Below are 12,292 nucleotides of genomic sequence, written 5' to 3'. Positions count from 1 at the left end.
GGGACGGAACGAACGGTAATTTGTTTTTCTGATTCTTATTGGACGCACTGAGACCCAGGCCTCTCCTAATCTAATTCTTGTTTTGGGATTGGATGCCATTGAAAGCCTTAGCTCGCTCTTTCCAACCCAGTGAACTCAAGAACAGCATCTGTTCTACATTGTCAGTAACTCTGAAAAATTACAGAAGCGGCGCGGCGGGCATGACCCCAACAGCCTGAGAAGGGCATGGACCTGGGAGCGTTAAAAGCGTGTGATTGTGCGATTACTCGAACTCGTTGGCGAGGAGTCGTCAAATCGAAGAAACAAAACTCTTCATCACATTGATCCCGCTCATCGGTGGAACAACATCTCACTATTTATTTATTTATTCTCGAAAACTCACATACAGCTGCCAGCTTTTCCTCCACTCCTTGAGAAGAATCACTGGGTGACCCTGACTCGGCATTCTCGTGTGTCCCCAAAAAATCTATAAGAGGTAAATGAAAAATCGCCATAGTACAATTCTCTACAGTGTACCCTATGAACATACCTCCTCAATGTACCACGGCGTCTTTCCCCCCTGCAATAAGAAACAAACAAAAGATTCTGTCTATGATATCACACTTAGAGCACTTAACTGATCTTCTAAATGACCTGTATCCCCTGTGATGACATTCATGTGGACCCACATTACTCCAAAGTCCACCAATGCATCTGAGCTTTTCTAGCAAAACCAAATAATCCTACAAACAAAAAACGAAATTTCAACTTAAAAAAGACCTATTATTTTCCTGAAATTACCCTTACTTCCTTTAAAGGCCTCAAGATAATCCTAGATGACCTTACATATTCTCAACATACCTTCTATGCCTTCAAACACACCCACCTAGACGTTGAAAACATATTAATCCCAAATAGATGAATAAATCTCCAATACTTCACTTCAGTCATATAAACGTAAACTCGCCTATGCTAAGTCACTTGAGTTCACTCGTTCTCACCGTTTCATTTCCACTGACGCTCTTCTAACGTATAATAACCTAAAAAGAGATCCATGGATGAAACACCGCGCTTACGACTGCACAGGAACCCTAAATGGGCCTGGGACCATTCTAAACCCTACAAAACATGTATAGTTCACCGAAAAAACTCTTTTCGAAGTCGCACAACCTTCGAAAACACGACGATCGCAAAGAGGATCCTTACTCGCTGACATCGGGGCCCCCAAAACACCATCGCGCAATTCATACAGCACCCGAACGCGTCTCTTACCATCATTCAAACTGATCTGAGCCGTCGATGCCTTCGTTTTGCTATGTTTTCCAGTAGTTTACTGTCGAGTGAGTTTGACGGGACCCGTAGGGTAGAGGCCGGTAAAGGGGGACACCCCCTAATGGGGGACAGCGTGTTTCCCACGCAGCAAACGCAAAACAGTTGGGTCAACTGGTCACTTACTCGAAGCCTGAGCGTCCCTGCTTTGTAGTCGTGTCGTAGCTAGTTCGATATCAACCGATTCGCCGACGTCAAGACCTCCTCGGCGATTTCGAAACGTTGGGGCGTGGCAACTAAAAATCAATCACTTCGGTGATGTGCTCTAGCTTTGTAGTAAATGTTTGCACAGCATTCAAAATTTTTAATTTTCGTGGTCACTTTTAGTACATATAGGCGAGGGGGATTGGAGTGTCCGTGCTGCAATGACAAATAAAACGTAGCGCTAGTGGTTGTAAAGAACGTATTTCATGCCTTTGGTGCAGAAGCTTGGCCAAAATCTGGCAAAAAGAGCGGGTGTCCCCCTTTAGGGCCCGAGCTAATATCAACTCTCCTGGAGTGACATCACTAATTGGCCGTTTTTGGACGAACGCGAAGTCGGATCAAACAGCCGAAGGTTGCAAGTTGAAGCTGAATAATTTGTGCGTACGATGTACTTTGTTTCATTTAGATCGACCCCGTAGTTCCGCTGCAGCACGAAGTCAAAGTTGGGTGTCCCCCTTATGGGCCCTCTACCCTATATACGCAACCCGGATTAGTCGAAGCGCGCGAAACGCGCGAACTTTGAAAACCAATCTCCAACTCGTAAACTGCTCGTTTTCCTGCCTGAACAAAACTTCATTCGATCTCTAGACCCTACTATCACACCATAGTTGTGCCCGCCTGGACAAGAAAGCGTCCTAAATCGCAAAACTACTACGAAAACTCACATCGTCCAAAAGCACCTCGCTATGACGAAAACGGGACGAATCTAAGCTATTTTACTCCTTTACTGAGCAAGCCAGAGCAGCACTAAGCGTGAACGATGTCGAAAACAGAAGTCTTTCTGTAGCATTTTTGGCAGCCTAGCGCGCGACTTTGAGTCACGTGATCAGACAAACCATTCCAGCTCTATCGAGACCTCTCCAGCATCTGCGATGTGCTTGCGGGTCTCCGAGCGACCTAACAACGGTACGGGCGAACCGACAGACTTCACAGGCGAAATACGGGAGCTTCGTGGACGAACCGCGATCACATCGAAGCGAAGAAAACGGCGAGAGGATTGTTTCCTGTTCCAAAGGCAACCTAGCATCGTGAGATCAAGGTATAATGGATCCTTCCGACGAAATTGCAATTTCTTACGTACCTGTGCAGATGAAGTAATAATAACGTATTTACTTGTATTTATTTTATTTACTTTAGACGACGTGAAGTAGATTAATTAAGAGAAAGCTTCGATATCAATATATCTTGACGACGTTCGGTCTCGTCATTTCTGCTTTGACACATCAATTCTAACGTGTTTTCTTAGGGGTTCTCTTATTGAAATTGAAGATTATTTTGATTTGACGTCACATGTGGAAGAAATTGATTGTGCAATTGCGAGCTAAAATAACTCATTTGAAAAAATGAATTTAACCACAAGTTAAGAGCAATATTATTATTTAGGGGCAGTCATTGCATATTAATTAATACTGTACTATAATTCATCCTTTAGTACACAGGAGTCTACACAGGTCTTTCGCGCGCGCGCGCTAGGTTTGCTCCAGTGATAAAAGCCTATATGCGCATGAGCGTTGCTAAATAACAGCCTGCGCCCTGCCATGAGAATCTACTGCTCTTCTTATTTTGTCTTGCTGTTGTCTTCCTCCATACCATGTACATAGGCCGACAACACAGCGTTACGTGGCCACGCCCCCTCTCGTGACTGTAAATCGAGATTGTGTAGGCGTAATAGCGACTCGTCCCAAATGGTTCTGCGATCGATACGACGAATCGTTGAAGGCGATTTGGTCGCGCGGCGATCCTCTCGTATCGAAAGAAACTATCGACGTCATACGGGTGAGACATATAGTTTTATCCGAGACACCATGAAAAGGCGTGGCTTAATTAAGTCGATAAGTATAGGCTACTCATGTTGGCCCCAAGTTCACCGACGCGTAATTTCATCAGACGTGCCAAGACACGTTCAAAGCGATTTCGAGCGACGACATTTTCGATCAATGGAGAAAAGAGAAGGGGGAGATTTCCTGCTTGTCGGCGATAACCTTATTGGATCCAATTACGTCGTAATTAGGCAAGGGATAGTCCCCCTCCCCCTCCCAAAAAAAATAAGACATTATCTATAGAATGAATATCGCTCCGACGAAGGGATACGAAAAGAACGTTGGCACAAACAAGGTACTCGTTCATAGGAACATTATCTATAACTGTTTCTATTTTCGAATGCTCTAATATATAGGTGGACGTTTTGGGGTTTGGTACCAATAAGAAGGGCGCATACGCACACTATTACCCTATGAAAGACAATCTTGTCTTTGGGGAAAATGAAATCAAAGCCAGGAGAAGCTCATAATTTACATGGGAGGCAGATTTACGCCAGAAATTGGCGAAAGAGGGGTAATTACAGTTTCTCCCGGCGTTATTTGATAAACGCTTTAGCGAATTTTTTGAATGTGCATTAGAAGGGGAGATACACATCTCTACTTATTAGACAGGTCTTCGCAGACGCGCGCCAGGTATGCTTGCTCGGGGCTATACATATATCCTTCATACAACTGTACGTCCGCTGGCACGTCCGCTAACGTCCTGCGCCATGAGAATCTTTCTTTTACTGCTGCTCCTTCCATTTAGTCTCACTGTCGTCTTCATTTGTCGCGTCGGCTCACGACGACGAATTATACCAACGTCTTGTTTTCCCAAAGAGAAACGACAGTTGTCGCCGCCACCGTTGACAAACGAATCATCGTCTCCTTCCTGCGGTGAGAATAAACTGCGATTTGCGTCCCTTCTCCTCCGATCCCGGAAGGGCCTGTGTTGCCTGCAAAATGTTTCTTGTCGTAATTGATTCTTAATATCTTAATATTCTTCTCCTCCCTGGGACATCCGGGATCGGAGAGGAGAAGGGCTTACGAAGACATTGTGTAGGCGTAATAGCGACTCGTTCCAAATGGTTTTGCGATCGATTCGACAAATCGTTGAAAGCGATTTGGTCGCGCGGCGATCCGCTCGTATCAAAAGAAACTATTGACGCCATACGGGTAAAGTATGTTTTAGCGTCTTCCGGGTCTCTCGATTATCCGAGACACCACGAATAAGGCGCGAGCTATTTACATGTAATTCAATAAGGCAGTGCGTAGGCTTCTCGTATTGACCGCAAGTTCTCCGACGAGCAATTTCATCAGACATCTGAAGAAACGTTCAAAGTGATTTCGAGCGAGGACATTTTCAGTCGATGGAGAAAGGAGAAGGGAAAGATTTCTTGCGCCGTCGTAGGCAGCTCGGATAACATGATTGGATCCAATTACGGTTCTCTAATCGATAGCCATGACGTCGTTATCAGGCAAGCGATAGTCTATCCCCCCCCAAAAAAAACTAACAAACAAACAAACATTATCTATAGAATGAATGTCATTCCAACGAAAGGATACGAAAAGGACGTTGGCACGAAGACAACGTTTCAGACGCTTTACATTGGCATCAAAAAAGCCTATATTAGCCCGAACAAAATTCTCATTATTCCCGCGTCGCGCGCGGCACTAGATTTCGCTCGACTTTCGCCGTCGCTTTTTTCCGTAAACCAATCGGAGGTACAACACTAAAAGGCCGATTCACACTGGCGACGTAACGTAACTTCCATATATGGTCAGCAAGAAGGCAAGCGTCCAATCAAGAGAAGATTTCTTACGTTACGTTGCGTCGCTAGTGTGAATCGGCCATAACACTATATATATATATATATATTCTCAAACGCTGCTATTCTATTCCTTCATAGGTTTATCTCATTCATCCGGACTTGTATCGAGATACGAAGCACAAGTGGTTGCAGTGGTTGAAGACATCACAGAAGCGGTTATCATCCGGAATAACGGTTCTAATATTTGCCGTTCACGTTTGCAATGAAGTATACACGTCACAGGGAATGTCATATAAAAGCTATATGGTATTATTTTGGAACGTGTAGGTGAACGTGTTTGGGTTTGGTCTGAATAAGGCTGGCGAATACAAACACTATTACTCTAATAAAGAATCTAGCAGTATTAGAAAACCCGGGGCCAAGCCAGGGTCAGCTCATGATATGAAATTGGAGGCAGATTTACGACAGAAATTGGCGGACGAGGGTTTAATATTAGTTTATCCGGGCGTTATTCGATAAAACGCTTTTTTGCGAATATTTTGATTGTGCGAAAATGGATTTGCACAGGGTTTTATCGCTCTTTAGCTCTTACGACCTCTAATTAATCAATGCACTTACGTGCAAAAATTAATTATTAGCTACCAAAAGGACGACTTGTCTGTTTACCTTCGAATCGGCTCGTTGAGACGAACAGAAAACGAATTCGTCCCGAATACGAGTCAAGCTGTTCGAGTAACGCCTTCAAGGAGCGAGTGAGTGCCGAACTCAGCTTGGGCGATGGAGAAAAGCGTAGCTTTTTGGTAGCTGTTTTTGATGCATAGCGCGCGCGGTTTATGCCACGTGAAGAAGAGCTTCATTCGGACTTCCTTCCAGCGTCAGGTGAGGAGCGTGTTTGTCGAACTTTGCGCGTCTAGAAAACAGCACAAGCGAGTCAAAAGAATCGCGTCATCAAGGTAGAAAGGTTTCATACTTTTGTTTTCTGTCTTCGACGAGTTTTGAAGTCAAGATCTACGATATAACGTATAATAACCTAAAAAGAGGTCCATTGATGAAACGCCGTGCTTACGACTGCACAGGAACCCAAAATGGGCTTGCGACCACCCTAAACCTTACAAAACATGTATAGTTCGCCGAAAAAACTCTTTTCGAAGTCGTACGACCTTCGAAAACACGACCATCGCAAAGAGGATCCTTACTCGCTGACATCGGGGCCCCCAAAACACCATCGCGCAATTCATACAGCACCCGAACGCGTCTCTTACCTTCATTCAAACTGATCTGAGCCCTCGATGCTTTCGTTTCGCCATGTTTACCAGTAGTTTGTCGTCGACTGAGTCTGACGGGACCCGTATAGGACCCAACCCGGATCTATCGAAGCGCGCGAACTTTAACTAAAAACCAATCTCCAACTCCTAAACTGCTCGTTTTCCTGCCTGAAAAAACTTTATTCGATCTCTAGAACTTACTATCATACCCTCGTCTTGCCCGCCTGGACAAGAAAGCTTCCTAAATCGCAAAACTACGAAAACCTCCCATCGTCCAAAAGCACTTCGCTATGACGAAAACGAGACGAATCTAAACACCTTTACTGAGCAAGCCAGTGCAGCACTAAGCGTGGACGATGTCGAAAACAGAAGCCTTTCTGTAGCTGCCTAGCGCGCGACTTTGAGTCACGTGATCAGACAAACATTCCAGCTCTATCGAGACCTTTCCAGCATCTGCGATGTGCTTGCGGGTTTCCGAGCCACCTAAGAAGGGTACGGGCGAACAGACTTCACGGGCGAAATACGGAAGCTTCACGGACGAACCGCGATCACATCGAAGCGAAGAAAACGGCGAGGGGATTTTTTCCTGTTCCAAAGGCGATCTTGCATCGCGAGATCAAGGTAGAATGAAACCTTTTCGACGAAATTGCAATTTCTTACGTACCCGTGCAGATGAAATATTAATAACGTATTTACTTGTATTTATTTTATTTACATTAATAGATTAATATGAAGCGTCTATATCAATATATCTTTGACGACGTTCGGTCTCATCATTTCTGCTTTGACAATGAGGATTCACTTGGAGGAATTTCTCAAATGATCGTGCTTACGTCATTTACGTCGAGACTACGCCGTCATTAGAATCATCGTTAAAATTATTTACTAATAAAGTTGGTGTAATTATTTTTATTTCACGTCGCATGTGGGAGAAATTGATTGCGCAATTGAGAGCTATAAAAATGAATTTATTTTAGCAATATTATTATTCCTGCAACAGTATCTAGGGGGAAGCCATTGCACATTTATACTGTAATTGATCCTTAGTACACAAGAGTGTCACAGGTCTTTCGCGGGCGCGCGCGCTAAGTTCTGCAGTGGTACCAGCAGAGTAGTCAGGTGACCTGACCCTTCACGTGACCCGGGTGACTTCTCCTCGGGTCACGTGAAGGGTCAGGTCACCTGACTACTTAACGCCTCTTAATCTCTGGTACGAGGAACGGTTGCTAAAATAACCAGAGTCCTGTCATGAGAATCTATCACGTTTTGCTGCTCTTCTCATTTTGTCTCGCTGTTGCCTTCCTCAATGCCATGTACATAGGCTCACGACGACGAAATAAACCCACGTTTCGTTATACGAAAGAGGAACGGCCGTCGCCGCCGCCGCCACAATCGACAAATCAGTCGTCGACAAGCGAGCAGCCGTCTCTTTACTGCGGTGAGCGTGGAACTGCGATTTGCGTTACGTGGCCACGCCCTTTCTTCGTGAAACTCTAAATTGTGTAGGTGTACGTAATAGCGACACGTTCTAAATGGTTCTGCGATCGATTCGACGAATCGTTGAAGGCGATTTGGTCGCGCGGCGATCCGCTCGTATCAAAAGAAACTATTGACGTCCTACGGGTAAATATATATTCTAGGCTTTATACGGGACACCATAAATAAAGCGCGACTTATTGTAATAAAATGTTAGGCTAATCATATTGACGGCAAGTTCTCTGACGCGCAATTTCATCAGACATCTCAAGAAACGTTCAAAGTGATTTCGAGCGAGGACATTTTCGGTCGATGGCGAAAGGAGAAGGGAAAGATTTCTTGCGCCGTCGTCGGAAGCTCGGATAACATGATTGGATCCAATTACGGTTCTTTAATCGATAGCCACGACGTCATTATTAGGCAAGTGATAGTCTATTAGTACATCTCTCTCTCCCCCCAAAGAACAAACAAACATTATCTATAGAATGAACGTCGCTCCAACGAAGGGATACGAAAAGGACGTTGGCACGAAGACAACGTTTCAGTCGCTGTACGGTAGCATCACAAAAGCCTATATTCGACCGAACAAAATTCTCATTATTCCCACGTCGCGCCGAGAAGTGAATTTCGCTCGACTTGCGCAGTCGCGTCTTTCCGTAAACCAATCGGACGTACGGCACTAACACTATATATATTATTTATTTATCTCAAACGCTGCTATATTCTATTCTTACACGTAGGTCTATCTCATTCATCCGGACTTGTATCGACAGACGAAGGAGAAGTGGATGCAGTGGACGGAGGGAAAACAGAGGCGGTTAACAACCGGAATGACGATTCTATCTTTTGCCGTTCACGTTTGCAATAAGGTAATACACGTCACAGGGAATGTCACATATTATTATTTTCGAATTTATAGGTGAACGTGTTTGGGTTTGGTCAGAATAAGGCGGGCGAATACAAACACTATTACTCTGTTGAAGAATCTCGCAGTATTAGGAAACCCGGGGCCAAGCCAGAGTCAGCTCATAATATGAAATCGGAGGCAGATACACGCCAGAAAATGGCGGACGAGGGTATAATTACAGTTTATCCGGGCGTTATTCGATAAACCCTTTTATTTTCGAAAACGGCCACGGATTTTTTATTAGCTCCTTAATTAATCGATGCATTTACGTGCAACACAAATTGATTAATTAACAAAAGGACGACTCTTCGAATCGGCTCATTGAGACGAACAGAGAACGAACTCACATATTCTCAATCCACCTTCTTCACCTCTAACATATTGAAACCTAACACCATACAAGCAAATGAATAAATATCCAAATCTTCATTTTATTCATAAAACGTAAACTGACATTCGATAAGTCACTTGAGTTCACTCGTTCTCGCCGTTTCATTTCCACTGGCGATCTTCTGACGTATAATAACCTAAAAAGAGATCCATTGATGAAACACTGTGCTTGCGACTGCACAGGAACCCAAAAAGGGCTTGCTACCACCCTCAACCCTACCAAACATGTATAGCTCACCGAAAAAAAACATTTTCGAAGTCGTACGACCTTCGAAAACACGAAGATCGCTTACTCGCTGACATAGGGGGCCCCAAACACCATCGCGCGATTGATACAGCACCCGAACGCGTCTCTTACCTTCATTCCAACTGATCTGAGCCGTCGATGCCTTCGTAGTGAGTTTCACGGGACCCGTATGTATGCAACCCGGATTTTGTATTGATCTCACTTTTGTGATTCGAATCCGACTCGTTTAATTAATCGATTTTTAAAGTAGGTCAAGAACGCGTCGCACAAAGATTAATGGAAAATTATATAGTTCCTGTCCTCCCGCCCTTGGACAAACGCATCGCGCGCGCTAGAGCTTCGCAGAGAGGGGTGTGTCTGTCTGTGTACTACACGATGTCGTCTTCGTCTTCGGCTGCCGTTCGAGTGGCGGTGCGAGTGCGTCCGTTCAACGAACGAGAAGTGCATCGTCAATCGAAGTGCGTAATTCGAATGAAAGGCCGTCAGACGGAATTATTGAAGCCAAACGAAGCGGAATCGACGAAGAAATTCACGTTCGACTATTCGGTTCTCCAAAACCAATCGACTCATCGTCATTTTAACGTTCGAGTTTAGTATTGGTCATTCGAAAAGAGAGATCGGCACTACGCTTCGCAAGAGAAGGTAATTCGAATAAATAAATTATAATAATAATATTTCTTGTGTAAGGTCTTTGGAGACCTTGGCAAAATCGTTTTGGAGTGCGCATTGAGCGGCTACAACACGTGCGTGTTTGCCTACGGGCAAACGGGCTCCGGAAAAACTTATTCCATGATGGGATGGGAAGACGGAAATCCGGGACTCATTCCGCGTATATCCGAGGGTCTCTTTGGCAACGAAAAGAGCGCGAGCGCGCATGCGCAAGAAACGTTCAAAGCGGAAGTGAGCTATTTGGAAATTTATAACGAAAAGGTGAGAGATTTGATGGAATTGAAAAGTCAAAAAGATAAACACAATTTGAGAGGTACATACATAAAAAATTTATTCAATCGTTAATTCAATTTAATTTTAGTGCGTGAACATCCTGAGACCGGACCTTACGTCGAAAATTTGAGCAAACATTCGGTTTCGGAGTTAGACGATATTGATATCGATATTGATACCAGAAGAAGCTTTAAAATCCGTTCTGGAACACAGAAGTAGGCTCAGAAGAGTGCATTTACCTTCTAGCGATTCGCAGCTGAAAAAACGTCAGCGCGCGAAAAGCCCCGGATTGAATGCTTCCAAATCTCTTTCTCCCGCCCTTTCTCCACAGTTGACGCTGCGCTTTGACTCAACACCGCGAATGCGAGTTGCTATAATCGAATATCACCTTCACTCCGTGTAGACGATGGCGAAAACAGCAGATTTCTCTCGCTAATCTCATCTACAGTTTCCACGATAGTGAAAAGAGTGAGAAGAGTGCATTAGACGATGAAAAAATCGTTTGACTTCCTTTTTCAGGTTTTCAATTTATCAAAACTTTTTTTATGAGGAGAATGGACGGGAATTGATCGTCTTCGAATCGACAAATTTTACATGGTCTAATTTTTTAAAAAAGGTTTGTTCAGTTTTTGAGAATTTGAATTTTGCTCATTTCTATTTTCTTGAGAGAATCGTTTTGCTTTCTTAAGAAATATGAATGGGATCAAGGGCAACACTACATAATCTATAATTTCTTAATTAATTAATTAATAATAATGTTTGGGTTATAGGTTATGTGATTCTTTTGCAACTTTTCTCTCTGATTTTCCACTCAATGTCAAAGCTCAATTTGTAAACAGAAATTAAAAAATAAATAAATAACTATTTAATTTTTTCCTTGAGGTTTCATTGGGAATTTCTTTGCACATTGCTGACAAATTTCTAGGGGAACTACTAAGCGTAGCTGATTCAAAAGTAAAACATTCTTTATTCTTTTGATATTGAAAATTTGAGATTTCGATTTCTAGTTCACTTGTGATTTATTTAATGTTCTTCTTTATCCTATTTATGTGTTAGCTGCGAATTTCCAATCGTAATACTTCAGAATTTAATATATAATTAATAATTGATAATTAATTAATAGCTGAGAATTTGTTCACTGTAGCAGCTGACACATTAACACGTGCCAAGAACAGAATAGCGATGCTGAAGAATCTGACGGCGTCTCTAGTGGAGCACGAACGCATACAGACAACCGTTTCGCGCGCCAAAGCAATGAAAAAAGTCGGAGACTGGGTAAGACGTTTTACGTCGCCCGGAAACGAATTCTGACGTAATCATTAGATGATTTCGTTGGGAAAACGCGGGAATTGGAAAGCTCGCATGGACGCCAATTGGTGGATCAGGGTACGGAAAAATCATGATTCCCTATAAAAATTAACTAATTAAAATAATTTTTAGAATGATTCCCTAGTGGACAAACTCTTCGGTCCACTGACAGAAAGATATGAATCTCGACCAGGGGGCTATACGCGAGTACTACGCATACCCAATCGAAAAGGCGATCAAGCCCCAATGGCAATAATCGAATATATCAATAACCCTATACCGTCTCTGTTACCGGCGAAAGGCGGAGACGCCCACAAAGCTGCCGAAAGAAAGAAATTGCGAAAAATACCTAAAGAAGGAACGCCTGTCTAAAATAATAAAACATTTTTGTAAAAATATATGTGATTATTCTGATTACGTAATGTATAACTCTGCTGATGACCACGCCTACTATCCTTTATCATGTGACGTTAGTACCCCGGACTATATTAGCGTTTGCTTTGCTATTCGTGACTACTCATTACGTCATTACGAGTCCCCAAAAGTTCCCCCGAACCTTTAAGTTTTGTTCTCATCGCTTGAAATCTTGCTTTGTTTTTGCTTTTACTCTCTTTGAAATGGATCAAAGATGGAAAGCGTGTGTGCATCCCATTCTTTCGGCTCTCGTCCAAATT

At 43.3% G+C, this 12,292-nt stretch overlaps 4 protein-coding genes and 3 long non-coding RNA genes across 8 annotated transcripts; 5 read left to right on the top strand and 2 right to left on the bottom strand.

The window, feature by feature from the left end:
* Positions 1 to 47: 47 nt before the first annotated feature.
* LOC136191079 (uncharacterized) lies at positions 48 to 1,661 on the bottom strand. Of its 2 annotated transcripts, none has more exons than XR_010670732.1 (6): positions 1,252 to 1,661; positions 981 to 1,019; positions 781 to 865; positions 530 to 722; positions 267 to 466; positions 48 to 214 (listed from the first exon to the last, which is right to left on the bottom strand). It is a non-coding gene; the product is annotated as an uncharacterized lncRNA (long non-coding RNA). The 2 variants fall into 2 exon arrangements; XR_010670733.1 differs by having other exon boundaries at positions 787 to 865.
* Positions 1,662 to 1,791: 130 nt separating this feature from the next.
* LOC136191071 (uncharacterized) lies at positions 1,792 to 3,524 on the top strand. Its single transcript, XR_010670729.1, has 6 exons — positions 1,792 to 1,864; positions 1,919 to 2,052; positions 2,101 to 2,551; positions 2,650 to 2,705; positions 2,759 to 3,288; positions 3,355 to 3,524. It is a non-coding gene; the product is annotated as an uncharacterized lncRNA (long non-coding RNA).
* Positions 3,525 to 4,274: 750 nt separating this feature from the next.
* LOC136198674 (CMP-N-acetylneuraminate-beta-galactosamide-alpha-2,3-sialyltransferase 1-like) lies at positions 4,275 to 5,464 on the top strand (the record flags this gene model as incomplete). The annotated part of the gene is made up of 5 exons (XM_065988716.1): positions 4,275 to 4,286; positions 4,587 to 4,789; positions 4,850 to 5,036; positions 5,222 to 5,350; positions 5,411 to 5,464. Coding segments are annotated over exons 1-5 (585 nt in total), but the record flags the coding sequence as incomplete, so codon positions are not given.
* Positions 5,465 to 5,479: 15 nt separating this feature from the next.
* Positions 5,480 to 6,425, bottom strand: LOC136191089 (uncharacterized). The gene is made up of 3 exons (XR_010670736.1): positions 6,346 to 6,425; positions 6,054 to 6,113; positions 5,480 to 5,993 (listed from the first exon to the last, which is right to left on the bottom strand). It is a non-coding gene; the product is annotated as an uncharacterized lncRNA (long non-coding RNA).
* Positions 6,426 to 7,596: 1,171 nt separating this feature from the next.
* Positions 7,597 to 8,989, top strand: LOC136198496 (CMP-N-acetylneuraminate-beta-galactosamide-alpha-2,3-sialyltransferase 2-like). The gene is made up of 7 exons (XM_065988495.1): positions 7,597 to 7,611; positions 7,670 to 7,786; positions 7,855 to 7,971; positions 8,042 to 8,244; positions 8,309 to 8,495; positions 8,565 to 8,693; positions 8,744 to 8,989. The coding sequence occupies exons 1-7, from the start codon at positions 7,597 to 7,599 to the stop codon at positions 8,933 to 8,935; spliced, it is 960 nt and encodes a 319-aa protein (XP_065844567.1). The 3' UTR covers positions 8,936 to 8,989.
* A 733-nt stretch (positions 8,990 to 9,722) lies between these two features.
* Positions 9,723 to 11,502, top strand: LOC136191058 (kinesin-like protein Klp98A). Its single transcript, XM_065979351.1, has 10 exons — positions 9,723 to 9,914; positions 9,963 to 10,010; positions 10,056 to 10,350; positions 10,399 to 10,525; positions 10,642 to 10,778; positions 10,830 to 10,926; positions 10,980 to 11,141; positions 11,193 to 11,264; positions 11,318 to 11,382; positions 11,434 to 11,502. The coding sequence occupies exons 1-5, from the start codon at positions 9,744 to 9,746 to the stop codon at positions 10,643 to 10,645; spliced, it is 645 nt and encodes a 214-aa protein (XP_065835423.1). The 5' UTR covers positions 9,723 to 9,743; the 3' UTR covers positions 10,646 to 10,778; positions 10,830 to 10,926; positions 10,980 to 11,141; positions 11,193 to 11,264; positions 11,318 to 11,382; positions 11,434 to 11,502.
* Positions 11,441 to 12,052, top strand: LOC136191065 (large ribosomal subunit protein bL17-like). The gene is made up of 3 exons (XM_065979364.1): positions 11,441 to 11,585; positions 11,634 to 11,696; positions 11,751 to 12,052. Exons 1-3 carry the CDS (start codon positions 11,493 to 11,495, stop codon positions 11,988 to 11,990), a joined length of 396 nt encoding a protein of 131 aa, XP_065835436.1. The 5' UTR covers positions 11,441 to 11,492; the 3' UTR covers positions 11,991 to 12,052.
* Positions 12,053 to 12,292: the final 240 nt, after the last annotated feature.

Source organism: Oscarella lobularis, chromosome 1 (assembly GCF_947507565.1).
Source record: "Oscarella lobularis chromosome 1, ooOscLobu1.1, whole genome shotgun sequence".
Classification (NCBI taxonomy): Eukaryota; Metazoa; Porifera; class Homoscleromorpha; order Homosclerophorida; family Oscarellidae; genus Oscarella; species Oscarella lobularis.
The sequence above is the reverse complement of the archived record's forward strand: the minus strand, read 5'-3'. Positions and strand labels throughout refer to the sequence as shown.